Source organism: Mesoplodon bidens, assembly GCF_964165515.1.
Source record: "Mesoplodon bidens genome assembly, chromosome: 10".
NCBI lineage: Eukaryota > Metazoa > Chordata > Mammalia > Artiodactyla > Ziphiidae > Mesoplodon > Mesoplodon bidens.
In genome coordinates, this window is record NC_138172.1 from 83,541,767 (window position 1) to 83,569,567 (window position 27,801).

Here is a 27,801-nt window from a genome sequence, read left to right on the forward strand (position 1 = left end):
TTCTCTTCCTGGCCCTCGGCCTCTGCCTCTCTCGTCTCACCCCGAACCAGGGCTGCCTTCTCTTTGTGCAGCCGTCTTTCTCCACCTGCATCCCAGATTCCCTGTCTCAGCGCCAGCTCCTCGGCCTTTGGCTCGGTCACCCTCGCCCCCACCTCAGCTTCCAGTGGTCTAGCCCGCGGGTCCCCGCGCGTTTGTGCTTGTGCACCGGCGTCCCTCTCCCCTACCTCGGAGCCCCGCTCCCCTGCCGCCCGCCCCCCGGCGCTGTGGGCGGTCCAGGGCGGGGCCGGGATCCGGGCGGCTCCCGGGGCTCGGGTTGTGGGAGGTGCCCTCTCCCCGGTCTCCCCCCGCCCTGTCTCCTCCCGCACCCTCCTTCTTCCCTCCGCCCGGGAGCTTTCCCCGGTCCCCGGCGCCGCCTCCTTCCCTCCCGGCTCCCCGCTCCCGCGGCCGCCGCTGCCCCGGGGAAGGAGAGACGGGGGTGGGGTTTGGGGGAGGTGAAAGAGGAGGGAGACACCCTGGCCGACGAGGAGCCCGGATTCGCGGGGAGGAGGGTCGGGAGGAGGGGGAAGGTGGAAAAGAGAAGAGGGGGGAGCGGGGAGGAGCGGCGGGGCCTGGGGCCTTGAGGCCCGGGAGAGCCGGGGAGCTGGGCCGGCGCGCCGAGGTAAGAGCCAGGGCCCGGGGGAGGCAGTGCTTGGAGAGGGGCGCGCGGGGAGGGCCGAGCCGGGGGTCGGGGGGCCGCGGGAGAAGAGGAGCGACGGGGAAGGAACCGGGAGCGGCGAGGCGGCCGATCCGGGGAGCGTGGGGAAGCCGGGCTCCGGCGAGCCGCGGGGGCCGGGGGAGAGGAGGTGGTGAGAGGTGGAGTCCCGGGAGGGTGGGGGGGGCCGAGGGAGGCAGGAGGAGGGTGGGGACAGGCTCTCTCTCCTCCTCTCCCCCCACCCCGCGCCGGGCTCCGCCCCCGCCTCCTCCACGGGGCGCTTTTCGGGTCCCCGGGCTGAGCCGGGTCGGAGCCCGGGAGGCGACAGGAGGGAGGCCGGGCCGCCTCCCGGGTCCGGGCCAGCGCCGGCGGGGCTCGGTCCGGTCCTCACGGCCGCCTCTCACTCAGATGCTGCTGCTGCTGCCGCTGCTGCTGCCGCTGGCGCCACTCTTCCTCCGCCCCCCGGGCGCGGGCGGGGCGCAGACCCCCAACGCCACCTCGGAAGGTGCACCCTTCTCCGGCGACCTCGGGCACCCCTCCACTCCACTCCCCCTTTCCTCGCATCCCCTCTACTATCCCGTCGGCCCTACGTAGCATCCCGGCCTGGCAGCCCCGTCTGCTCGGCCCCACTTTACTACTCCTGACCTCTTTTCCATCACCCCGCATTATTACCCAGCACCCGTTTCTCCGGCCCCCGGTACCACACTAGGCCCCCTTTCTGTGACCCCGCATTATTCCCTCAACCCTGCCCCTCTTTCTGGGCCCCCCATTGCTACCTCAGTTCCGCCTTTTCCTTGGTCCCACCTTGCTGCCCAGGTGGCCTTGTAAGACCCCCTCCCATGCTAATTCAACTCATTCTCCTTTAGCCTTTCTTACCAAACTCACTCGCATAGCATAGCCCTTCACGATTTCTTAGTTACTTTTCTCCATTACCCCAACCAGCACCCTTCCCTTCCCACTTGTGAGCTCCCTGACCCTGGCTCATTGCACTGTGTCCTTCAGCCCAGGGTCTGTACCCCTCCCCACTCTCACCCTCTCGCACCTCATCCCATCCCCTTTGTCCTCCACCTGCCCGTTGACCACGCCCTATCCTCCCCTGCCTCCCACTGCTGACTCTGCCTTTTCCTTTTTCCCCACCATCCCTCTCCTTCCGCCTGCCTCTGGACTCACCCCTCAGGTTGCCAGATCATACACCCGCCCTGGGAAGGGGGCATCAGGTACAGGGGCCTGACTCGAGACCAGGTGAAGGCTATCAACTTCCTGCCCGTGGACTATGAGATTGAGTATGTGTGCCGGGGGGAGCGCGAGGTCGTGGGGCCCAAGGTCCGCAAGTGCCTGGCCAACGGCTCCTGGACAGATATGGACACACCCAGCCGCTGTGGTGAGTAGCCTCTCAGAGCCCCTCTCCTCTTCAAGCCAATTCTTCCTGTCTCAAACTTAGCATCATTGCTTGCAAGTCAGCACTTTAAATCCAGTGTAACTAAATTCACAAGTACCTTTATTGAACAACTACTATGTAAGAGGGGCTTTGTTGTGTGCAGTTGCAGGCAGCAAAGTTAGCAGCCTGCACATTTCATTTCATCCTCCCTTCATTAGGCCACTGCCCATTTGAGAAAATAACTTGGTTATTCATCTTGTGAGTTAGTCTCTTTGAGGATTATTAGTGGCAGATTATGCAAAAACATTCTAAAATGATTTCGTCACATTTTCGAATACTTGTCTCCAACGGAGAGACCATATACCCCCAAACTAAAACCCAGTTTAACATGAGTATAAGCCAGCGATAATAAGGCAAATCTGATTGTGCATCTAAAGTTACATACATCCACACATTTCAAAGCCAAAGAACCACCCACTGTAGCTGACTCTGAAGAGGTCCCATTTTATGTGCTTATAGCTCCATCTTGGGTTCCTAGGATGGAAATGCTTTTTCTTTTTCTTTTCTTTTCTTTCTTTTCTTTTTCTTTTTTTTTTTTTTTTTTTGAATGTGTGGATGCTTACAGGGTTAAGGGAGGAGTGGCAGCTAGAGAAGCTAATCCTTTTAACACCTGATTTCCTGCAGAGTAGGATGCTTGTGGACCCAAACTCAAATCTGAGGCCCCTCCCTGCTCCCTAAGGGGAAGGAGTCTTCTCCAACTCGCCTGTCTCTATTTTCCTGTCTCCACAGTCCGAATCTGCTCCAAGTCTTATTTGACCCTGGAAAATGGGAAGGTTTTCCTGACGGGTGGGGACCTCCCAGCTCTGGACGGAGCCCGGGTGGATTTCCGGTGTGACTCCGACTTCCATCTGGTGGGCAGCTCCCGGAGCATCTGTAGTCAGGGCCAGTGGAGCACCCCCAAGCCCCACTGCCAGGGTGAGGGGAACAGCTGCCTGCATGCAGCAGATGAGGACGCTTGTCAGAGGATGGGAGTGGGGTGGGAATGGATGGTGGGGAAAAATAGGGTGCTACACAAAATGGGGGGCATGGGGGAGGCAGAGGTGAATGCTTAATACTTTCCTCCATCCACCTGCCTCACACTTCCTGCTGCAGTCCCCCGTGTCCACTTTATCTATGCTGGGGACTTCCTTCCTTTACCTTTCTCTTTTTTAATATCTTCCCCATGCTCCCGATCCTTGGGTCTCACATTTTCTCCTTCCCTGTGAATCTCTCCCTCCATCACTCTTCTTAAGGTTTAACTACTCCAGTTTTCCCCAGCCTCAGTTCCTGTCTCGAAACTTAGAACTTTCTATGCATAACCTTCTTCTAGAATTGATCCCTCTCCCTTCATTATATACCTGAATTATTGTAAAGACTCAGCAATAAATCGTATATCATATTTAGAAAAATCGATAAGATTGAAAAGACTATCCGGGGTGGAAAATTATCAGGGTAAAAATTTAAAAGACTTAAAAGTGGGGGCAGAATTGTCAGAGTATTAAGGACAACCCAGGGATGAGGTGGGAAGAGGACAGTCCTTTTCTATACCTCCTGGACAACCTCCATCATTCCCCAAGGGAATCCATCTTGTGTCCACCACCCCCCTTTTTTCCATCTGGTTCTGCAAACTTCCCCCTTTTCTGGGCACCCAGATTCTCCCTCTGCAGTCTTCTCTCCTGGGATGCAGGCATACTTCATGCTTCCTCTACCTTTGTAGACCCTCTACCTTTCAAGATCCTTGGACCTGGCTTTCCTCACTTAATTATCCTGCTTGTAGTTTATCATTCCATTCTGGAAAGTGGGACTCCCAGCCAGGGGTGAATTTACTATGAAGCTAATGAAAGTTAAGCTCCAGGGTTCCTCACTTACACAGGCCTCTTCTTGTGTTCGAATAATGTAGAAGGTTCTAATAATGTGTTCACATGGTCATAGGGTTTTGTAAAAATTGCAAAAGTAAGATATTTTAACAGCAATAGTTTCAAATCAATTGCATTTGTAATTTTTTTCTCTTAAAGAGAGACCCCCAAATTTTATAATATTTAGGCTCCACAAAACCAGAATCTGCCCATGTTTTAGCTGTTGGCACGCCTGTCTCAAATTCTGTTGTCCTATGAGAAATAAAAGAAGAAAACCAACAAGTCCTGACCCACAGCCCCACCTTGCTCTTATTCCCAGGCACCCTCCCCTCAGAAACGCAGGCTTCTGCTCCCCCTCACCCCGCGGTCTTCTTCGGCATGGACAGGTGTGGGAGGGGGCTGGGGATCAGGCCTGGGAAGCTGGGCACCACTGGTAACTCTTCTCTGATCCCCGTCTTTCCTGCTGCCAGTGAATCGAACGCCACACTCAGGTGAGATCAGAAACCCTCATCGCGTGCACTGCAATCCCCTTACCCTTCACTCTTCACCCTCCACCCCCAGGGATTCTGCCCCTAGGCTATGAGTTCTCATCTTTCCCATTCCTCCCCCACCTTCCCCCACCCACCCCAGTACGCGGCTGGCCCTTTCTTTCCCTACCTGTTTCCAGCCTCCAGTCCCGGTTTTCTGCGAGGCTGCGGTCCCTCCCATCTCCCCGCTTGGCTGCACGCCCCTCGGCTCCGCCTCCTCCCAGACTCCGCTTCTGCCAAATGGCAGGGCCCCAGCAGGGGGCGGCAGAGTGCTGGGAGACCCGGAGCTTCCACCTCGTCCTCCCCTGTGGGGTTCCTTCCGACCTTCTCTGGAACCTTTCCCTGCCTGCCCCCTTCCTAGGATTTCACCTGCTGACTCCTTCAGCCTGGCCCAGCCATCTCACCCATTGCCAGGCCTCACTCTCCCTCCTTCAGCTCCTCCCCACATCCTTTCCTTCCCTACGCCCTTCCCCTTCTCTTTTATCTCAGTTCCTTCTCCCACCACCCTTTCTCAGCCTCTGTCCACCGAGCCCCGTGTTCCCTTCCTCTACCCCCATCACCTCCCCCTGTACCCCGGCCCTCCCTCTTCCCCACCCAGCTCTCCCTCTCTCTCCAAAACCTTTCCCATCGCCCTCTCCCTCACCACCCTCAGTCCTTCACCCCAGCTATTCACACCCCCATTAAGACGCTTAGGCGCCAGCCCCTTTTCTTTCGCGTCCCACTCTCGTCCTCCCCTTCTCCATCGCTCGCCCCTCATGGCTTCGGCCTCCCGCGGCTCCCTCCGCCCACCCCGCCCTCCCGGCACGCCCCTTCGCCTCGTTCCTCCTTCACTGATGTTCCCTTAGGTGGGATCCTTCCCTTCCTCGTCCATCTCTTTCACCCTAGGGGTCGCATCCTCCCTCTCCTCCCCTCCTCTCACACTGTGGTTCCTACAGCGGCGCTTGCCTCCATCCCCACCCGCTTCCTTCCTCCCTAACTCTGCCCTCCCACCCCGGCTGCCGCGCGCCGCCCTTGACGTCAGAGCCCCCTCCCAGCCCTGCATCTCCCTCCTCCTCCTCCTCCCCTCGGTCGGTCAGTCAGTCCGCGAGGAGAGTCCGCGGTGGCGGTGGCGGTGGCGGGAGCTAGAGCCCTGGGGGCCGTACGAAGCCAACCTCCCCTGCTTCCCCGAGGCCCTATCCCCCTCCTCCGCACAAAACCAGGGATGGAGGCGCTTCCCCGACATCCCCTCAGCAGCCCTCCCCGGGAGAAGTGTCCCCCCTGAGCTCCTCCTCCTCCCCCAGCAGCCACCCCCGCCCCCTGCCATGGGTCCGGGGGTCCCCTCTCCCCGGCTGGGGTGGGCACTGCCGCTCCTGGTGGTGATGGCGGCGGGGGTGGCTCCGGCGTGGGCCTCCCACTCCCCTCATCTCCCGCGGCCTCACCCGCGGGTCCCCCCGCACCCCTCCTCAGAACGGCGCGCGGTGTACATCGGGGCGCTGTTTCCCATGAGCGGGGGCTGGCCGGGGGGCCAGGCCTGCCAGCCCGCGGTGGAGATGGCGCTGGAGGACGTGAACAGCCGCAGGGACATCCTGCCGGACTATGAGCTCAAGCTCATCCACCACGACAGCAAGGTAGCCCCGGACATGGGAGTGGGTGGGAGGTGGGGGGCAGGGGGCCAGCTGCATGTACCTTAGCGTGAGTCGCTCCTGGGGTTGCCAGGCAGACCCCTCCCATGTGTGACTAGCAGAAGACAGGCTGGGGGTGCGCGAGCTCGGGGCGAGTCTCAAGGGCTGGAGGTTCAAGATGAGGGTCTAGGGGTTCAAGGTGGTTAATCACGCTGCAAGGCTGACCCTTCTGCTCCCTGAGACCCTTGGAAGTGCCGGGGTGGGGGGTGGTTGGAGAAACTGGGGATGGGTTTAGGGTACAAGCTGATCCAGTTCCTCCAGAGAGTAAACTAACCCTGGAATGGGTTGGGGGATGGAGGGGACGAGGCGGGAGCTGGATCTGGGGTTTACATTTACCATGGTAACAAGGTAAATCTTGGCAGCAGGTCGGAGCTGGAAGGAATAGGGACCCAATGAGCAAAATGTGGAGGGACTTGAGCGCTCTAGTTTATTTATCACAACAAACAGCAGGGTAGCTGTGGTCCCTACCTGACTCCTTCTCATCCCTTCATCCCCAACCCTGTCGCAGATTCCTGGGTTGTGGGACTATATGGCATATTGTGGTTGGGGAAGGCTAATAGTCAAGGGATGGGCAGAGGCACTAGGAAAATGATGGGGTTACAGGTCCACACAGGAGCCCCCGCAGAGCATGGGGATGGTGAAGAGTCAGGACGCGAGGAAGAGAAAGAGAACAGGAAAGAGTGGCAGTGGGGAAGGGGGACCAGGAGGAGGGCTGGGGACAGTGAGAGACCCTGGGGCATCATGTGGAACTCGGCTCCTAAGGGTCTTCCCTGCAGCACTGTGGCCTCTGAGATGTGAGAAGGGAAATGGGATGTAGGGTTGGGGGGGTGGGGAAGAGGGAGAGGGAGGAAAGTAAGAAAATTTGGGTCCAGGTGTAGTAGGGGATAGTCCTGCAAGATTCCTTTCCCACCCCTGTCCCTTACATGAATGATTGGGAGTATGGGGGAAGGATGTGGCACACGGAAGGAAGGCGATTTGGGACCTCAAATCTATCTTCTCTCATAGGAAGCCCCAGAGACTTAAGGGACTGGGGGAGAGTGAAAGAGTACAGAGGGGAGCACTTGGTGATCTAACACCTGGGGTGGACTGAGGATTTAAATACGTTCTTTAGAACAGCAATCTACACCTAGATATAGGTATGTGAGGAGGGAAGGGGCAGAAGCAAAGTTGAAGATAGGGCCCTTGGGGAGAAGAGGGCACAAGGACTCTTAGGGAAATTTGAATCCCTTCTGCTGCTTTTACAGTGATTCTCAAACTTCAGTGTACCTAAGCATCCCCAGAGGAGTTTGTTAAAAATACAGGTTCTAAATCCTTGGTCAGGGATGAGTCCCAAGGATCTGCACTTTTTCCAGTCAAAATCCCATGAAGCTAACCCCAGGGTGCCTATAGAAGGGTCACAGGGCACAGGAAAAGAATTAGTTAGGGTAGGAGAGACAGGAAGAGAAAGAGGGTCAGATCCCATGGAGGAGTCAAGCTTAGAAGAGCAAGAGAGGTAACTGGCTATGCGGGGGGGGGGGCAGTATGGGGAGAGGGACAGGGAGGGGTGGGTGCAGGCTTTAGAATAGGGGATTGAAGGGAGCTAGGGGAGCCCTGGGTGTGAGCTCAAACTCATGCACCATGACAGGTGATTCCCTGGAGGTGCTGGGGAGCAGATGGGGACCCAAGAGAAGGGGGGCTGGAAGAGAAAATAGCAGAGGCAGCGAGGGGGAGATGGAAAGGCAGACAAACTGGGAAGTGTCGTTTCCTGCCTGCAAATCCGGATCCTTGCTCCTTGCGAGAGCAGCAGCGGAGGAAGTCTATTGGAGAGGGGGTGAGAATCACGCGGCTCGAGGGATGTGCGGTGATGAATAGGGTGGCTCGAGGGATGTGCGGTGATGAATAGGGCGTGGAAGGGAAAAGGGGTGTAAGAGAAGGTCGGGAAGGAATGAGGAGCCAGAAGGAGAGACGCTGGCGTAGCGTACATTGCCCTGTTTGCCTGTATCTTATGTGTTCTTATCTGTCCTTATTGTTTCTATTAACCTTTTCTTCAGACAAGAAAGTGAGGGCCACAGAGGGCCCTCGGGAGAAGCTGGGGGCAGGATCTGGAGTGATAGATGCGGAAGGTGGGGCGTGAGAATGGTAAAGATACACAAAGATGCCCAAGTGGGAGGGATGCAGGACCTTCCAAACACGCAGTTGAGCAGACACTGAACACTGCCCTTAGCAGGGGTGTGGGTGGGCGGGCAGCAGGGGAGCTGGTTCTTTGGGCCAGCCTCCCCTGGCTCCCCCTTCTCCAACTTCCCACCGTGTCCCAAATGTCAGGCCTCAGTGGGAAGCGAGCAGGCACTAGGGGGCCTTCTTTGTTTCCTTCTGCTTGCCCCCCCACCCCCATATCACCCTCCCCAGTCCCCTCTGTCTCCTGTCTGTCCCCTCCTCCCTGGCTCCCCACTGGCTTCCATTTCTTCCCCACTTCGTTTGGGGCTCCAGCAGCTTCTGAAATGTCATATTTCAGCAGGAGGGGAACAGGCAGTGGGAGCCCCGTGGCTGGCTCTTCCTCCTCCCACTTCCCCTCCTCCCCTCGAGCGCCTTCCTCTCGAGCTGTCTGCATTGTTTACTTTCCCAACTCCATTCTTCTCTTTCAGGCACCCCTAAAAGCATCTGGTTTCTTGAGCATCCCATTCTATTTATTCTCTCCAGCTCTTCCCTCATCCTTGTTTCTCCCCATCCCCTTTCGCCCCTGAATGTCTTTTTTTTTTCCAATGCACCCGTCAAATGTCAGAGCTCAGTGGGCGGACATGGATCCGCTGAGCCAGGACCCCCTGGTGGTCTTGTCCCTGTTCTCTCCTGTTTATTTATCTCCAGCCCTGAAAAAAGAAGAGGGAGAAAAAATAGTAGGTGGGAGGGGGAGTTTGCAGAGGTGAGGGAGGACTCTTCATAATATGGCTTTAAGGAGGCTGTCTGGGGACTTAAGGAAAAATTTATTCATATTCCTGCAGACTCTTTTCTACTCACAAATGTTTGGAGCATAGAAACCTGAGGAAAGGGGGCAGGGTGATGGAGCGAAGGTGGGCTAGGGGATGTCTGAGGATGCGCTGAAAGGAGGGAAGGCAGTGTTTGCATACATACTGATGGGGGTGTGTGCAGGAGAGGGTGTGGGGCAGGCGCCAGGTGGAAGACAGAGAAGGGTGTTTCACGAATGAGGGGAAAGGAGACTCAGGAAGGAGAAGAAATGGTGATAATGGCAAAAGGGTTTCAGCAGAGGGATGGCTAGTGGGGGAAGTAACTAGGTTGTTGGGGGAAAAGAAAAGAGTAGGTGTTGCAGGGAGGGGAGGAGCCCTGGGGGAGCTTCCCTCATCCCCTCCCTCCTCGTTCAGTGTGACCCAGGCCAAGCCACCAAGTACCTGTACGAGCTGCTGTACAATGACCCTATCAAGATCATCCTCATGCCTGGCTGCAGCTCTGTGTCCACGCTCGTGGCTGAGGCTGCCAGGATGTGGAACCTCATTGTGGTAAGCAAGGCCCTGGGGGCCAGAAGGTGGGGCTGTCCCCTGGGCTGTACTAAAGAGGGGAGGGTATTGCGGACCACAGCGGACCCACTTCCGAGATAGAGTCCTTTGCAGACCTGAGCTAGTTGGCCTCCTAGCAACACTGGCCTGCCAGGGCTGCAGCTGACCTGCTCTCCATCAGAAGGAGTGGGAAGTCAGCTCAGTGAAAGGGCGCCCTGATGGAGGGGGCTTTTGAGAAGCACTTTTCCTTGGGCAGAGGTAGGGAGGCTTGGATAGAGTGAGAGAGAGAATCCCAGAGGCGGGGAAAGGTTGAAGGAATTCTCGGCAGCTCTTCGTGAGGCTGCCATGAACACGTCATCCTGTCCCCATCTCTCATAGCTTTCCTATGGCTCCAGTTCACCGGCCCTGTCAAACCGGCAACGCTTTCCTACGTTCTTCCGAACTCATCCGTCAGCCACACTCCATAATCCTACCCGGGTGAAACTCTTCGAAAAGTGGGGCTGGAAGAAGATCGCCACCATCCAGCAGACCACTGAGGTCTTCACCTCGGTGAGGAGGCACAGGGTGAAGGGAGCCTTTGCTCAAATCGCAGCACAGAGAGACGTGACACGGGATTCACTGGGGGCGGGGCAAAGACCTTGATTCTTTATCAAAAGAGAACACATTCCCAGTGGGTTAAGTGCATGTTCTTCCTGTAGCCAGAGGAATGAACAAGTTGAGTTTCTGGGACCTTCTCCAACTTTCTGGTTTTAGGATTTTTTTTTTCCTGCTTTGAGGCTCTGTCCCGCAGACAGAGAGATTCCAAGTGACCCAGTTCTATTAAAGTAGGTTCACTCTAAAGTTGAGGCAAGATAAGGGAGAGAATATGAGATAAGAACCTATGGAAGTAGTAGATTCCAGAGGCACTCAAGGGGAGGTGGTGGGCGTGTGTGAAGAGAAGAGAGGGAATAGAGAGGGAGGACGGAGGGAGAAGGAGAGAAGAGAGAAGAAAGAGGCAGACAGACACGTGCATGTACATGGCCTGGTAATTGATTCCGAGATGCGGACATGCAAGGAGAGGTGGAGGGGAAGAGGGAGATTTGTGGGGGAAGAAAGGAAATACCTGGCTCTGTACCCAGAGAAGACAGTCTGCTCCCTCCCTTTAATTCTGTTCTTTGGGCCCTCTATTCACTCTCATGTTCGGTGGCTCTTTAATCCTCCCCCAACCTTCTCTCAGTGACTCAGGACATTCTCTGATCCTTTGTCTGTCTGCCCACTTGCCTCTTGAGGTTGACATCATCCTGCCTGTACTAGACCCTGCCTCGTCTTTTCTGGTTCCTCTCTTTTCCTTTCCCCCACTTTTGCTATCAGGTAGGAGTGGGGTGATGGGGTGACTTCCCTGGGCACAGTTCCTCAGGAGGGGCTCACCAAGCACCTTCCCAGCTGGAAGCTACATCCTAAGACTCCAGATGCTTTCCTTCGAACTCTCCCCACCGGGGACAGGGCTGTTGAAGGGAGGTTCAGAACCGCTCTTCCTTTGCTCTGAGAACGCAGCCCACTGTCCTACCTCCAGTCTTTACTCCTTTGTGCACCCTGTGTCTTTTCTATTTGCTCCTCATCCCCACCCAAGACTCTGGACGACCTGGAGGAACGGGTAAAGGAGGCTGGAATCGAGATTACTTTCCGTCAGAGTTTCTTCTCAGATCCAGCTGTGCCCGTCAAAAACCTTAAGGTGGGATGGCAGGGGGTGATGGGCCCAGCTTGCAAGGGTCTGGGTGGGGAAAACAGTGGTGGGTTGGAAAGGAGAGTCAGGCAGGGACAGGTTTTGTTTTTTGTTTTTTGGGGTATTGAGGTATAATTGACATATGACATTGTGTAAGTTTAAGAAGTACAACACGTTGGCACTTCCCTGGAGGTTCAGGGGTTAAGACTCCGTGCTTCCAGTGCTTCCACTGCAGGGGGCGTGGTTTTGATCCCTGGTTGGGGAACTAAGATCCCACAAGATCCCACATGCCTGCACGGCCAAAAAAAAAAAAAAAGTACAATGTGTCGATTTGGTACATTAATCTATTGCGGTTTCTGACCATTGTAGCATTAGCCACCACCTGCATCATGGCACATACTTTCGATTCTGTGAGGCAACAGCGTCTCCCGGGGAAGTTTAGCTCCATCGTCTAGCTGACATTTATCCACTACCCATTGGACAGAACCCTGCACTAAGCACTTTGGGACAGGAAATCAAAGCTGTGAAAGTGCTTGGCTTAGTCCCTTCCGGCGTCCCTCAGGAGCTCTGTTCTCTCTCCATTCTGTAGCGCCAAGACGCCCGGATCATCGTGGGACTTTTCTATGAGACCGAAGCCCGGAAAGTTTTTTGTGAGGTGGAGTTGGAATCTGAGGATGGAGGGGCACTGGGTGGGCTCTTTGCCTTGGGTGTCTCCTGGGCTCTCCCCTCTGCATCTCTGAATGAGTGATCGGAGGTGAGGATTAATACGAAATCCCTGTCTGTTGGCTCTGACTCCACATCTTGTCTTCTCACACATGTGACACTCTCTCCAGGTCTTATTTTCCTATCGCTTTGTGTTTCTGGAGGAGCCTGTGAATCCCATCTTTCCTGTCTGGCTGGAAAAGACCACTTAAAAATAGAGGCTGGGGAGGCACTTAGAAGGAGGAGTAGTCCAGCCTTCCCCACTACCCCCAGACTTGTAGATTTCTTGTTTCAATTCTCTGCTCTCCTCTGAATCCGAAGAGGCTGCATAGTGTCAAGTGAGATAAGACAAAGAAACAAAACAAAGACCCAGCCCTCCTCCTCCTCTGCATTCAGGTGTACAAGGAGCGGCTCTTCGGGAAGAAGTACGTCTGGTTCCTCATCGGGTGGTATGCGGACAATTGGTTCAAGATCTATGACCCGTCCATCAACTGCACAGTGGACGAGATGACCGAGGCGGTGGAGGGCCACATCACCACCGAGATTGTCATGCTGAACCCTGCCAACACCCGCAGCATTTCCAACATGGTGAGTGTGTGAGGACTTGGAAGCTGGCACCTGGGCAGATGGAGGGGACTGAAGGGGTCTCTTAGGTGAGGGGAACAGGTATGGCGTTTGGAGGTCTAGGAAGGCAAGGGGCCTCTGCCCACCCTGAACTTGCTTGCATCGTGTTTCCTGTGGATTCCACCTCTGCTGTGACTTCTTTGGGCAGGAAAGAGAGAGTTATGAGAGTGGTGTGTTCAGTGGGCCCCTGATGAGTTGCAGAGCTGTTACCATGGAAATAAGGAGCAGTTGGCAAGAAGTCAAATGAGGGAGAGGTGTTAATGACAATATAGATGCTGTATCTGCAAGCACACCTTTATAGGAGCGCTGTTCCTGGGCAAACATTCGTTTTGTTTTCTTGGTGACTTCAGAGCACTTTAGAGTTGCTTAATATTCACTCCTGACTGATACTCAATTAGCTTGGCTCCCGATGCTTTTTTAATGATTCTCTTTTAGCATTTTAGATGTAGAAGGGACTTTTGAAATCAGTTAGCCCCAGATAGCTGGTTAGTGACAGACCTAGAGCTAAAAGATACACTCTCTGATGTGGGAATCAGCCTATAGGTGAGGGGCACAAGTGAGTAGGGTGTGGTGTGGCGGGGAGACCCCTTTCTTGCTCTGCACTGCATCTTAAGGAGTACGGGAATCTTGGGTGAGCTTGATAGGGCAACCTATGTGTCTGCTTATTATTCCAAGTGTAGCCCCAGGTCTGGAATACCTGCTTTGGAGAGCATGCTAGGGGCGAGTGAATGATGTAAAGCCACCCTAATATCTTATTTTTTTAAAGTTGTAGTAATAATCACTTTTATGTAGTAAACCAGGAGCTTAGATACATGATTTCAGTGATCTTCATTGCAATACTCTGATGTAGACTTTTCATTTCCATTTTATAGACCAGGAAATTGAGACTCAGGTTAAGTGATTTATTGCAGGTCACCAGCTACTGAGTGGTGAAGCTGGAATTGAATTCTAGTTGAATCTAACTCCAAACCCTCTGCTCTGTTACCTCCCGTGGAAAACCCTGAAGTCTCACTAACAAGCTTGTACTTTTATCAGCTAACACTGTTTAGCAGATGACAGTTTTTGAGCAAGGGAGAAATAAAATTCAGGAAGTTTATTCTGCAGTGGATTGTGATGGAAAGGTCCGTTGCCACCGGTACTCTGATCATGGATACTGTCCTGGGACATTTCTAAGGGATCTTGGTTGAAAAATACGATGGAAAAATTCTGCAAGATCACTTCCCTGTAGAGCACCTGAGAAGTGAGTTGCCCTTGAGAACCTGTGGAGATAGAGGAGCTGGTAATCAAAGCTAGAAAGGCTTGTTGGTACCCTGGGCCCAGGACTTGCCAATAGTGGCTTCTGCCCCATAGCAGGGAACTAGAGGAGCCCCTGATAGGACACAAGGATTTGGTTGGGGTTATAGGGGGACTTCTGGGCTTTTGAACAGGATGAGTTGGAGGGTCTCTTTCTGGCTCTTCATCTCTAGAGAAAGATGGTGTCTGCCTTTGAGGTCTAGAGCTATTGCTAGGCCTGCTCAGTAGCCTAAAATGCCAGGTGAAGAGGCCAAGATTTTTCTGAGGGTAGATGCCATCTTAACAATTGACTAGAGAAGAGGTTGTAGATGAATCAAATAGGACCAAGAGAAGTGGACCAGAAGCAAGGGTCGAGTCTATGGCCCAGAGCCAAGGAGATTTAGAAAAGAAGCAGAGTTGCCTTCACTCTGTAAGGATGGCCTTATGTTTAGATCAGTAGTTCTCAAACTTTAGCCTCTGTCAGAACCACAACTGGGCTCTTCCCTTGGAAGTTCTGATTCAGTGGGTCTGGGGTGGGGACTGGGACTTCACATTTCAAGGGGCTCCCTGGGGATGTAGATGCTACTGGTGTGGGGAACACACTCTGGGGACTCTTAGGGCGGTGGTTTTCAATCAGAGGTTGCAATGTTTAGGGACAATTTTGGTTGTTACAACTGGTATCTAATGAGTAGGCCAGGAATGCTTCTAATCACCCTACAATGCATAGGATCGTCCCTACAACAAAAGATTATCCTGCTCAAAATGCCAATAGTGCAGAGATTGAGAAACTCTGGTTTAGAGAAAGAGTTTTTAGGAGCCAGATATGGGAGAGTGGATTAGAGTGGTTTTGGAGAAAAGTAGCTCTGGGTGGGAGCTGTACTAGAGATCAGGTAAGAGGCAGCACACGTGGGGGTAAGAATGTCAGGAGATTCTGACTGGGATAGAGGTCCCGTCAGACCTGGGTATGATAGAAAATAAAACTCTACCTCAGGATACACATTTTAGATCACCGTTGGGCACCTATTCTCATGCAGAGAGACAGCCAGACAGGGCTGTTAAAAATTTAGGATCATAAATTTGTACTTGGTCATTTCACTAATTTCTATGGGTTGCAGAACTTGTGTTGTTCAGTTTTCCTCAAGCCACCTTGTAACATTTGCATTTGAAAATTTACAACCATCTTCGCTGACCCAAAGGGGAGAGATTTTTTGGTAATTTTAGTCATGGGTGGGGACAGTGGTGCCCCCAGTGGCCAAGTGTGTTAGTGGTGGTGACCTGGAGCCAGCAGAGAGTATGAGGATCTGGGCAGGGGATGGCGACATGCAGAGCAGATGATTCTCTTCCCATCTGGGTGATTTTCAGATGCAGTGTTTACTTTGAACTGAAGGTCGGATGGACTTGGAGGCTGAAGGATTACTCAGAAAGTCTCAGGCTAGCTGCTGTCTGTCAACGGGTGCTCTCGAGAGAGACATTTCAGCTTACAGAGACAGTGTAGGGTAGTTGGAAGAGTATGGACTGTGAATGGGTTTGAATCCCAGCTCTTCCACGTACTAGCAGTATAACTTCAGGCAAGTGAAACTGTTCTGTGTCTTAGTCTCCTTATCTCTTTCTAAAATGGGCATATAATAGTATTTACCTCATTGGATTATTGGAGAATTTAGTAAGTTGATATATGTAAGGCCAATATAAATGTTAGCTATTATTATGATTAACATTATTCTGTTTAAGGAGTGGTGATATTAATGAAACATTTCAACAAAAGAATTAAGAGGACTTGGAGATTTCAAAGAGTCTAAGGTGATTCTAAGGTTTCAATCTTATATACTGGGGAGTGTTGGAAAAATAGAGCTTATTCTTAGATACTTACAATTTCAGGTTATTGATTATATAGTTACAAATGCCTTAGAGACAGTTGGAGATTCAGGACTTGAAATACTGAGCTGGAATTACAGATTTCAATATTAGTAACAAAGATGAAGTTGAAGGAGAAAATGTAACTTACTTTGTACCCAGCATTTTATACATGTTGTTATTTCATCCTTATAATAACTCTTCAAGGTAGTTAATATTATTCCCATTTTAAAGCTGAATAACTACATAGTGAGGGTTTTTTTTTTTCTTTCTTTTTTGCGGTACGCGGGCCTCTCACGGTTGTGGCCTCTCCCGTTGCGGAGCACAGGCTCCAGACACGCAGGCTCAGCGGCCATGGCTCACAGGCCCAGCCGCTCTGCGGCATGTGGGATCTTCCCGGACCGGGGCACGAACCCGTGTCCCCTGCATCGGCAGGTGGACTCTCAACCACTGCGCCACCAGGGAAGCCCCATAGTGAGGTTTAATAACTTGTTTCAGATTATATAGCAGGTAGGTGGATTAGTTAGAATTAGAAGCATCCTCCCATTTATCCATCCAATGGACATTTTTCTTAAAGACAATTTTTTGGAAGCAGGTTAAGTTCACAGCACCATTGAGAGGAAGGTACAGAGATTTCCTGTATGCTCCCTGCTTCACTCATTGATAGCTTTCCCCATCATTGGCTTTCCCCAACAGAGTGGTTATAGCCGATGAACCTACGGTGATATATCATTGACACTCAAAGTCCATTGCTTACATGAGGTCTCACTTGGTGTTGTACATTGGGTGGGTTTGGATAAATGTATAATGACATGTACCCACCAAACAGAGCATTTTCACTGCCCTAATCTATAGACACTTATTATTTGTCCAGAATGGGCTGGGCATAGTGCTGGATGCTGCGGTTTAAGAGCAGAATGGAACCTGGTCCTGTCCTCAAGGGGAGCAGAGCCCAGGCCTGCCTGTCGTCAAAGCCCAGGCTGCTTCCACTGCACCACACTGCGCGTCCTTTGCATTTCCCACTCCCCCGGGTCTCCAGAAAGTTGAAGAGAAGGAAAAGTGGGCAGGGCACCAGGAACAAAGATTTATATTTATTCTTCATTCATCTATTCATTCCTTCATTAGAGTACGTTGGTATATTAATAGATTCCAAATCTAAACAGAGTTGTGTAGTGCCCCTGTGTATTACCTGTGCCATGCCAAGAGGTGGCCACTGAACCTTTCCTCGTACAGTTTCTGGGAGATAAAGCAGGGCAGAAGTGATTTTCCCCATTATACGGAAGACCCTTCCGAAAACTGAAGCAATTTACTTACAGTCATTTAGCTAAACAACGTTACTGCCGGGTATAGAAATTCAGGTCTCTTGATCCATTTCATGACAGAGCTAAAGGAGCTATTATTCTTTTTAGATTTCTTGGAAAAAACAGACGGAGGGTTGGGAAGGGTGTGGGTAAGGATTGAATAATTGACTTCAAATGTGTGAAGGGTGTTTCTGCAGCCCCAAGTCTTCTGAAAAGCCTCCAAGAGACAGTGTGCTGGAAGCACACGAGGTTGGCAGGAGGTTAGCACGCTAAAGAAAAACCTTCCTGGTTGACAGGGTGAGGAAGGCTGTGGTGTCACCTCTTCCGGGCTCTTTCAGAGTTGGAGGAGCTGTTAGTTCCTGCGTCAGCTCTATTGGGAAAGCCTGAAGGCTGACAGAACACCAACGCTGCCACTCCTCACTGGCGTCGCCAGGTCTTTGCTTTGCCCTCTCTCTGGTTTCTATCCTTTGCTGTTCATTATGCAGAGCATCTATTTATTAAACTTCTCTGTTTGCAGTTCTGAGCTAGCAGCTGTGCACACTGAGGCCATCGGAGCCAGCTAGCTCCTGCTCTAGTCTAGTAGCTTCTGATCTAAGACAGACAAGTGGCTATAGTTAAAGATGTTGGATGTACATACTCTCAATCTGACAACATGCACACAAACCATCCTTTCAAGTCGAAGTGCCGGAGCAGAATCAGAAGCCCACCCCCACTCCAGTCCTTTCCTCCTGTTCTTCCCTCCCCAGACGTCCCAGGAGTTTGTGGAGAAACTGACCAAACGACTAAAAAGACACCCTGAGGAGACGGGAGGCTTCCAGGAGGCACCTCTGGCCTATGATGCCATCTGGGCCTTGGCATTGGCCCTGAACAAGACGTCTGGAGGAGGTGGCCGTTCAGGAGTGCGCCTAGAAGACTTCAACTACAACAACCAGACCATAACAGACCAAATCTACCGGGCAATGAACTCCTCGTCCTTCGAGGGTGTTTCCGTGAGTTACAGCAACCCCTCACTTGCCTCTGTCCTCCCATCCAGAGACACCCCTCCCAGCTCCTTCTTCTGGAGACATGCGTTCTGTCTTTCTCAGTTACCTCTCTGCAATAATCGGTCTCAGACCAGGGAGGTAGGAGCCCCCAAACCAGAAAACCCCACGGAAGGCTAGAAGGGAAATGGTATATTCCGTTTCTTTCAACCTCTCCCCTCACTTCTCTTCAGTCCCAATATTTATGAGTCAGATGAAAATTATAGGATTTCAAAAGAGGAAACAGCCTGAAAGATCATCTACTTATTCCTTTTAAAGTGGGGGAAAACAGCGTCCAGAGGGATTTGGTGGCTTCCTCGGGTCACACGGCCAGAAGCCAGGTCCCCTGGGTGCTCTGGGGATTTTTCCCATTCAAATCTCCTGGGTGAAGCTTCTTTTCAAAAGAATAATGTTTCTAAAATCTAGGGTATAGGCATCTGGGGTATGTCCTATATGCAGACAAATGCCATAAATAGAATTCATTCAGAAGCTCGATTACATCAAAAACATAAGGATTCAAAGAGTTCCTGATGTTCTTTTTTGCTCTTGCTTTTATCGCTTTGCCTTCCTCCACATGTTTCTCCCCCTCAGGGCCATGTGGTGTTTGATGCCAGTGGCTCTCGGATGGCATGGACGCTCATCGAGCAGCTACAGGGTGAGCACAGGGGCGTGAGGGAATGGGGAGGTCGGGGGCCAGGCTGGGGCTGGGCTAGGACAACGTCTGGGAGGAGAACACCAGGAGGAGACATCGAAAGATTGCCTTGGTGCCTCCCTACCTCCTGCCCGCTCTTCTAATTGTTTTCATCAAGCTTTTAAATAATAATAATAGTAATAGTAATAATAATGATGATGATAATAAAAAGCTTAGCTATGGGTGGGTTTCTCTGAGTTGCAGTGATTGTGCATGCAGATTGAAAACAGCCACTCTCCTTCCCCAGTGGCCCCCATTTTGATTTGAAAGATTTCCCTTTGGTGGCTTGAGTTGAGGGGTTCATGACTTGTTAGTGGCACACTCATGGACTCAAGAAAAGTCGAATCTGGGAAACCTGCTATTTTTAAAGGGAATCCATTGCATTTCCTTGATTTGTAAACAATTATTTCTAATTTTTCTGTAGTGCGTATAGTTTGGCTTTTCTAGATGGTATTTTCTTATACCTTAGCGCACTTCACGTATTTGCAAAACTTCTGAATTCGTTTTTCAACTCCACCCCCCTCTCAGCCTCTTAGAGCAGGGCCAAAAGAACCATTTCTTGGCCTCCTATGAAAAGTTTCTTTCTTTCCTTCCCCCCACCTCCCACACCCTCTCAGATCTTCTTTGTAACCAGGACAAGAGGGAATAGACTTCAGTCATGGTCAAAGGGGTGTGAATTGGCTTTAGAAGGGAGAGTTATGGTAACTGGGGCAGCTCTAGAAATCTTAGGAGTGACTGAATTTCACTTCGTGGCTTTTTAAGAGGCAGATGCAGCTTGTCTAAGGAATTAGAAGCCAAGTCAACGGAAGAGAAATTTCTAAAATTAAAATGAAAGCCTCTGGGAAAATAGATCCTGTGATTCTGTCTATCATGAGAGGGAGAATACACAGAAACACGTTGAAAGGTTTAGAAGCCAGAATCACAGTGAGAGACATCTTGCTGAGGTGTGAGCCTGTGGAATGGGCGGCAGACATACTGTACAGCCTTCTTCACTGAAGGGCTTTAAGCATATAAGATATTCTTATTTGTTTGCCTTGCCTTGGAATCCACCCTTTAGTGCTTTTAAGTCAGATTGCTGATTCAAGTGACCCCCAGGTCCTCCCAAGTATCCTTCAGGGGCTCAGGTGAAGGGAAAATCAGATGCGACCATGGAGAGCTACTTTAGGGAAGTGGGAGGTTGAGAATGCCTGGGATCGGTCTTCACCTACCTGTGGTCACTCTTTCTATGATCGTCCGTCCAGGTGGCAGCTACAAGAAGATTGGCTATTATGACAGCACCAAGGATGACCTTTCCTGGTCCAAAACGGATAAGTGGATTGGTAAGTGGATCCTGGTTACGTTTTCCTTCAACCCCTCTGAACAATTCAGAAAAATGGTGTTTGAGTGAGGGTGGGGTGGTAGGTGCCATTAGGTTGAAATGTGCTGGGAGATGGGCCAGGGGCTGTGTTTCAGAGAAAGGGAATAAAACCACCAAGACGTGGGTAGGGGAGACTGGTGTATTTGGAGAGGGAATAGGCGGTTGGTAGCAATGCACTCTTAAAAATAGTACATTGCTGGGATGACTGGGGATTAGAGGCAGGGGGTGGGAAATGGAAACTCCATTTGGGTTTCCCAGATGTTCTGGTGACTTGAGGTATCTAAACCAGCTACTTTAATCCTAGAGTTGCCTCTTCAGCTTTGATAGGAAAATGGTTGCTTAAACTGTAGGAGAGGCTGCAAAACCTCATTGAATTGTCTTCTGCTAAAATGTGCTTTTTAAAGAGAAAAAGGAAGCAATTATATTCTTTGTGTGCTTGGTGAGCTAAATGATAGGAAATGGGAAAGATACTGGAGGTGGGCGAAAGGAGGGCTCTATTGATCAAACAAAGGTTTGGCCTCTTAAGGAGGGAGGGGAGACACAGCCGTGGAAAACAGCTGCCATCTGCCCCGCCCAGCTGAAATCTAGTAGTTCTCAGTACTGCTGGAGTTTGGAAATTTTTTTTATAATTTGAATTTAGGACAGTGTTCTGTATTGCTATAAATGCTTCATGGCCTAAATTATGCTTTTAAAAAAAAAAACTAAGCAAATTGAAATTAGTCTTTTTTTTTTCCTTTCTGTGAACTCTTTGACAAGTTTGAGCTTCCCTTTAATAATAACTGAAAGACACCTTTGGGACTATCACCCTGCCTACAGTAAAATCACGGATCAGTTTTTTAAAAAAAAATTCCTCCTGAGGTTAGGAGGCCAGACTCAGTACTTTGAGGGACTTTAGCTCCATGATTCTATGATTGTCTTTTGCAGCTTTTGATTTGAGTTGTAAGAGACCTCATAAAGTTTATTTCTCAGTATCTCCTTCTTTCCCCTCCATTTTCCTTTGCCGCAAGAAAGACAGAAAAACACAAAGAACAAACGGTAACGGAAAAAAAAAAGACTCTACAACTTCGGTGATACAGCTCAGCTTCTAGCTCCATCTTCTAGTCTCATTTCTGATTGTTTCCTAAGAGCCCCAGCATCAAAGAGCATTTGACCTGCAGCGGCCCCTATTCAGGGCAGTTAGGGCCTCCTGTCCTCAGAGCTAAGACCTGGGTGCCCATCAGCAGCTTTGTCCTTCTTCCCTTTCTCCCGTCCCACCTTCACCCCTTTGTCCTCCCTCCTTTCTCGTCCCCCTCCCCTCCCCCTCCCCTGTGCCATGCAGGAGGGTCCCCCCCAGCTGACCAGACCTTGGTCATCAAGACGTTCCGCTTCCTGTCACAGAAACTCTTTATCTCCGTATCCGTTCTCTCCAGCCTGGGCATTGTCCTAGCTGTTGTCTGTCTGTCCTTTAACATCTATAACTCCCATGTCCGGTAAGTTTCTCTTCTGACATTTCCCTGTCCTTTCTGCTTCTCCAAGATAACAGTCATTTGCTTGAAGGGAGTGAGAAGGAAACTGTGTAGCTTCTGAGGCTGTGCATCCTTGAGGTTTCCACTCTGAATTATTGCTTTCCCAGTGACCAGTGGGAACGAAAAAGGAGAAACCAGCTATAACTCCCATCCTTGCTCCAAAACAACTAATGGAAAAAAAAAAAAAAAAAAGCGCCTTTGGGACCGGGTAGCACAGTGTGCGGCTCTAATAGATTGTGTATGGCGGGGTCCCGTGCAGGAAGCCCTCTGCAGCCCTGCCATGACCCAGCTGGCTTTGTCTCTCGAGGCTCCGCTGCCTGCTCCAAGCCTGCCTTCCTTTGCCCCCGGCCCTGAGGTTGGGGTCAGGCCCTCGTAGGGCGTTTGGGGAGCTGAGCCTCCCTGGAGAGGGGGTAATCCTGCTCTTCTCCCTCTCCCACCCTTCTGCCTCTGCCCTAGTTATATCCAGAACTCACAGCCCAACCTGAATAATCTGACTGCTGTGGGCTGCTCTCTGGCGTTAGCTGCCGTCTTCCCCCTCGGGCTGGATGGTTACCACATCGGGAGAAGCCAGTTCCCCTTCGTCTGCCAGGTGAGGAGGGGGTGGCAGGTCCCTTGCAGAGCATGGCTCTCCCGGCCCCTCAGGAGCGCCTTCTGTGATGCGCCATCCCCTGCCTGTCCTTCTCCTTGTCTTTCCCTGACCCTTGTCCCAGTTCCTTCTCCTGACATCGCCCCTCTGGTCTATGTCTGGCTCCGTCCCTTCTTTCTGTGCCTCCAGAAGTTTTCATTCTGTAGCTCGCTTGTCAGTTCCAAGGTTGCCATGGCATGTCTTGCAGAGAAGAGGGGGAAGGTATCGAAGGCGAAGGAAGGGGGTCTTGCGCAGAGAACCCTCGGACAATGGTGTCCTGTCTGTGGCATGGGGGCTGAGAACAAGAACTGGGGACTTCCCGTGGGAGCCTTAGTTGTGGTTCGGAAGGATGGAGGCGGGGATCTGAACCAACAGCAAGGAGAGCTGGGGGAAGGGACCTCTCTCACACAGGGAGGAGGCCTTGTGGGACTCTGGGTACGTGGAAGGTTCTGGGGCTGCTTCAGCAGCAATATTTGATTGGTTCTCTCTTATGCTGGTGGGAAACACCCACCCTTTTCCCTGCCCCTCCTCACTCCTTCTCTCTCCTCTGCCCTGTGCCTGTCCTGATCATGCATCCATGCACATGGCATTTGCGCACACATACACCTACAATTCCTCAGAGGCTCTCTGTCCCCAGTGAGACCTAATGCAGTGGGAGAGCAGATAATTAGCTGCAGTGGCATACGAGAGGTATCTGCTGTGGGAGCAAAGAGAAAGCAGCTCACTGTCAGAGTAGCTGGGCGGACCTCACAAAAGGCGGCATTTGAATCATGAAGGATGCAGGGGGTTTTGTCAGCTGGAGAAATAAATTACTCCAGGAGCAGAGGGAGCATCCTGTGGGTAGCAAAGACACAAAAGAGAGTAGCTCAAGGGTGAGGGAGAGCAAATGAGCAGTTCAGCAGGGCTGGAGCACGGGGCAGGTGAGGGCCTGGGGGGAGATAAGCCTGGGAATTTGGGTGGGACCGTGTTGTGAAAGGCCTCTTGCCACATCTGGAGGTGTTCAGGCTGCAACCTGTAGGCACTAGAGAACAGTCAGAAGTGACTAAAACCCAGAGCTTTTTAGCACGATCACCCAGGTGGCAAAGTAGCAAAGGTGGTTAGGAGGAATTTGTGAAAAGTAGGGAGACTCGCCGCCACCCCGCTGCTCCCCTCCCCCCCGCCCCCCTACTGGCTGCGTCTTGCCTGCCTTGTCATCTGTCCCCTCCTACAGCCTGCCCCATCCTGGCACAGTCCCACCTGTTGCCCCGCCCTGTTCTTTCCTGCCCTCTCTCCTTTCCTAGGCCCGCCTCTGGCTCCTGGGTCTGGGCTTTAGCCTGGGCTATGGCTCCATGTTCACCAAGATCTGGTGGGTCCACACGGTCTTCACAAAGAAGGAGGAAAAGAAGGAGTGGAGGAAGGTGAGCTGCTTCAGATGCCTCGGCCCCTAGCGCCTTGACTCTCGGGGTTTGGAGGACCCCCACCCCAACACACCTGTACTCCGTGTGTTCACCCAGACCCTGGAGCCCTGGAAGCTGTATGCCACGGTGGGCCTGCTGGTGGGCATGGACGTCCTCACCCTCGCCATCTGGCAGATCGTGGACCCTTTGCACCGGACCATTGAGGTACCGCTTGGGAGAAGGCCCTGTGGTCAGGAGGCCGAGGGGGGCTCACTGGTGGAAGGGCCTCCGGGGCTGCATGTGGTCTTGAGGAGAAGAGCCGCTCGTGGGAGGTGTTTTCCAGCCCAGTGCATCTCAGCAGCTCTACCTCCTTCCTGGAGGGAGCCCCGCCAGAGGCTCTGGATTCATCTGAAGAAAGGAAGTGGTGGGGAGCTGGCAGGATGTGCGGACTTCAGATATCATGGAAAGTGGGGGAACAAGCACTTTTAAGGTGTTTAGGCAAATGCTCCCGGGATCTGGCATGGGATCTGGCATCAGAGTTGAGGATCTCATCAGAAAGAGGGGGCAGAGTTGGGAGTCAGGGATTGAGCAGAGGCGGGAAGGGGAGGATGGCAACCATCTTTCCTGTGGCCCCATCTCTCCCTTAGACTTTTGCCAAGGAGGAACCGAAGGAAGATATCGACGTGTCTATTTTGCCCCAGCTGGAGCACTGCAGCTCCAAGAAGATGAATACCTGGCTTGGTGTGTGGGATGTGGGGGAAGATGCCACTAAGGCAGGGGTGGGGTGGGGCAGGGACAGTAGCTTTGGAGGGAGAAGTGTCTTTGGAAAAAGAGAGAGCTCATGCCCACCCGGTGCGAATGTCCTCCTGTTTGTCATTGCACTAATCTTTTCTGAGAATGGGGAGAGTTGGTCTTTTGCGTGAGGAGCTTAGGTCTAAGGCAGGGATGAGGCCGAGCTTGTATTCATCAGAGGGATCAGTGATGATGCCTCACCCTCATCTCCAGACCTGACACCATCTCTGGTCAGCTCCCTGGAGTAAGACCGGGGCTGTGAGGGGTTAGGCCCTCTTTGGCCTTTTTAGCATCGCTCTGACCTATGAGCACAAATGGCAAACCTACCCTCAGCGTGGAAAGCCGTCTTCCCACCTGGAGAATAAGGGAGTGAGACACTGTGTGCGGCCCAGGCCTTTGCTGACTGACAGCTGCTCATGACCCTCATCGTCCTGTGCGACTTGGTTCCTAGTCCCAAGAGGAAGCAGTGAGGTCGGGGCGAGTTGGGTGGACAGTGGGGGCAGCGGACAGGGAGGGGTGTGCTAGGTCAGAATGGGTGGATTGGAGAGGAGGCCCCCGTTTCCTTGTGGAGCGACCAGAAGGAGTAGCAGCAGGTGAAGAGCACAGAGGGCAGGGGACTGAGTGCAGCCTGAAGGCCTGCTTGCCCGCGTGCCCTTTCCTGCTGTCCTAGGCATTTTCTATGGCTACAAGGGGCTCCTGCTGCTGCTGGGGATCTTTCTTGCTTATGAGACCAAAAGTGTGTCCACCGAGAAGATCAACGACCACCGGGCTGTGGGCATGGCCATCTACAATGTGGCGGTGAGCTCCCCGGACCCCTAGCATCGACCCTGGGGACGGACTATAGCAACCCAGGTGGAGTGGCCTGGGATGAATCAGGTGCCAGATGTGGGGTCAGCTGGGTGGAAGTCTTCAAACATTTTTTAATGTCTCGGATTTGTTAAGCACTTTACAGTCTATAAAGCACATACTAATCTTCATACAGCCACCCAGTGAAGTAGATATTAGCATCCCCACTAGATAGATGAGGAAGCAGAAACAGGTGAAATTACTTGTCTGTGGTTCACAGGCTGGAATCGCCAGGGATGCCCAGGGACTGGCTCTCGGGGACTCTGATGTGTGTATAGAGGTCCTGGGAGCTCCTGCCTCGAGGGAGGGGTTGACCTCGAGCTGGAGCTGGGTTGGAACAGTTTGTTTGGCATTCTTCTCAACCTAGAGTTGAGGATGATCCTGACTTTGGGTCCTTTTCAAATGGAAAGTTCCCCAGGAACCTGTCCCCATAGCCTCTCTCCTGGGGGAAGAAGACCTCGGCTCTCGTCTGAGCCGGCAGATCTGCAACCCCAAACATGTTCTGCCCCAGGTCCTGTGCCTCATCACGGCCCCGGTCACCATGATCCTGTCCAGCCAGCAGGACGCGGCCTTCGCCTTTGCCTCTCTCGCCATAGTTTTCTCCTCGTATATCACCCTGGTTGTGCTCTTCGTGCCCAAGGTGTGGTTCTGGGTGTCCTCCCACCCTCTCCAGCCCGTGTCCCCTCCACACCTTCGTCGCATGTCCCCTCCTCCCACTTCATCCCTTGTTTCGGGCCCAGCTTGTCCCTCTTGTTTTCGTTCTTTTCAACTGCAAGCCACTGTCAGCTAAGCACTGACACAGTCCCTGCTCGGCCATCCATGCCCCTACCCCCCACCCCCAGATGCGCAGGCTGATCACCCGAGGGGAGTGGCAGTCAGAGGCGCAGGACACCATGAAGACGGGGTCCTCGACCAACAACAACGAGGAGGAGAAGTCCCGGCTGTTGGAGAAGGAGAACCGTGAACTGGAGAAGATCATTGCTGAGGTGTGCGGTGAAGGCAGGGCTGGTGGCAGGTCCTGGAGGCCCACGTCTCAGGTCTGGCTTCTGGAGGCAGAGCCTGAGATCAGCCTTCCTGGAGCCTGTGGTTTACCAAGGGAGGGTCTCAGGAGACAAGCGGCCAGGGAGTGGGCCAGGGAGTGAGTGGAGGAGGACAAAGGGGAAAGGGTGGAGCCGGCCTCAGGCAAAATCGGGTGCTGGCCCCGGCAGGTGGGGGCGACTCTTGGAGCACAGCTGCACAATTGGCTTGACCTGCGGAGGAGCCGAGGGGGTGGCCCTGGGCTGGGGGTGGCTGGCTGCGGGGCTTGAGTGTACCCTCCAGTGAGAGGGGTCTGGGCAGGTCCCCAGGGTGTCCACTGCGCCCCCGCTGTAGCTAGAGGCCGGCGCAGTGTCAGGCTGGGGGGTGCTCAAGCTCAACCTGTGCGTGAGTTACTGGAAGCTGTGTGCGTGCACCTGTGTCCCCTCCCCCCAGCCCCTGTGTCTCCCTGATCTCTTCACCTGGTGCCCCACTGTGTTCTTTCGGCTCTCCCTGTTCTTTCCCCCATGCCTCGTGTTACTTTCTTCTGCCAGCCTGCCCCTGCGTCTCCCACACGTTTTCCTCTGCCTCTCTTTCCCTCCCCCAGCCCTTCCTGACTTCCTGTCTCCCACTCGCCCAATTGTTTTCTTCCTCCAGAAAGAGGAGCGCGTCTCTGAACTGCGCCATCAGCTCCAGTCCCGGCAGCAGCTCCGCTCCCGACGTCACCCTCCGACACCCCCAGACCCCTCGGGGGCCCTGCCCAGGGGGCCCCCTGAGCCCCCCGACCGGCTTAGCTGTGATGGGAGTCGAGTCCACTTGCTTTACAAGTGAGGGCGGTGTAAGGGGAGACAGGCCAGTAGGCGGAGGGAGAGGGAGAAGGGGAGAGGGGTTGGGAGGAAGCAGGGGATACCAACCCCAGGTGGGAAGAACACTACTCCATCCCATCTCTTGTAAATACCTGCCCCTCTGCAAGTCCCGGGGTTTTCTGGGTCTCCAGTACTCCCAGAGCCAGGCCCTGTTCTCTCTCATTCGTTCGTATGATTTTCTATCTCTACTTCATAACCTAGTTTGTACCTGGCCTGAAGCTTCTCACTCACTGGCTCCTCGGCAGTCTCACTACCTACACCCTTTTCTTTTCCTCTGCCTCGTTGCCATGGCAACCCCACAGCGCCCTTGCCTTTGTGCTCTGCGCCCATCCAGCAGGGGTCTCCCCAGAGTGCTCTCTCTGCCCTAACAGGGCCTGGCCATTTCTCGCACCATCCTAATCTCCTTCCAGCCCACTTGCCCCTCCACACATCCACAAGTTTTGCTCCTCTTGAATTTTGCTTCTGCAGGGCACTCGTTCTTGTTGCCAAGGCTCACATGCTCCTCTCTGCCAGACACACATTCATCCTCCCCTCCACTGCTCGTTCCCACTGCACAGGCTCCTGTGTGTGCACATGTTTCACACGTGGTTTCTGCACCCTTCCTGTGGCCGCATATGCTCC

At 52.9% G+C, this 27,801-nt stretch overlaps 1 protein-coding gene across 3 annotated transcripts; it reads left to right on the forward strand.

The window, feature by feature from the left end:
* The first annotated feature begins 597 nt into the window (after window positions 1-597).
* On the forward strand, window positions 598-27,176 carry GABBR1 (gamma-aminobutyric acid type B receptor subunit 1). 3 transcript variants are annotated; one of them, XM_081245893.1, is made up of 22 exons: window positions 598-658; window positions 1,100-1,196; window positions 1,869-2,072; window positions 4,435-4,455; window positions 5,938-6,098; window positions 9,506-9,640; window positions 10,016-10,186; window positions 11,247-11,348; window positions 11,929-11,994; window positions 12,438-12,629; window positions 17,836-18,078; window positions 18,700-18,763; window positions 20,041-20,118; window positions 21,475-21,625; window positions 22,118-22,250; window positions 23,567-23,683; window positions 23,780-23,887; window positions 24,310-24,403; window positions 25,125-25,252; window positions 25,812-25,940; window positions 26,143-26,286; window positions 26,972-27,176. In XM_081245893.1, the coding sequence occupies exons 2-22, from the start codon at window positions 1,100-1,102 to the stop codon at window positions 27,143-27,145; spliced, it is 2,712 nt and encodes a 903-aa protein (XP_081102019.1). In that variant the 5' UTR covers window positions 598-658; the 3' UTR covers window positions 27,146-27,176. The 3 variants fall into 3 exon arrangements, with proteins under 3 accessions (XP_081102019.1, XP_081102021.1, XP_081102020.1); XM_081245895.1 differs by lacking the exon at window positions 11,247-11,348; XM_081245894.1 differs by lacking the exon at window positions 4,435-4,455.
* Window positions 27,177-27,801: the final 625 nt, after the last annotated feature.

Bases quoted from the DNA above. Each gene is read 5' to 3' on its own strand.
- GABBR1 (XM_081245893.1), top strand. From the start codon at position 1,100: ATGCTGCTGCTGCTGCCGCTGCTGCTGCCGCTGGCGCCACTCTTCCTC. The intron at 23,684-23,779 runs GTGAGCTGCTTC...GTGTTCACCCAG, and splicing joins AAAAGAAGGAGTGGAGGAAG to ACCCTGGAGCCCTGGAAGCT. The intron at 26,287-26,971 runs GTGTGCGGTGAA...TTCTTCCTCCAG, and splicing joins TGGAGAAGATCATTGCTGAG to AAAGAGGAGCGCGTCTCTGA.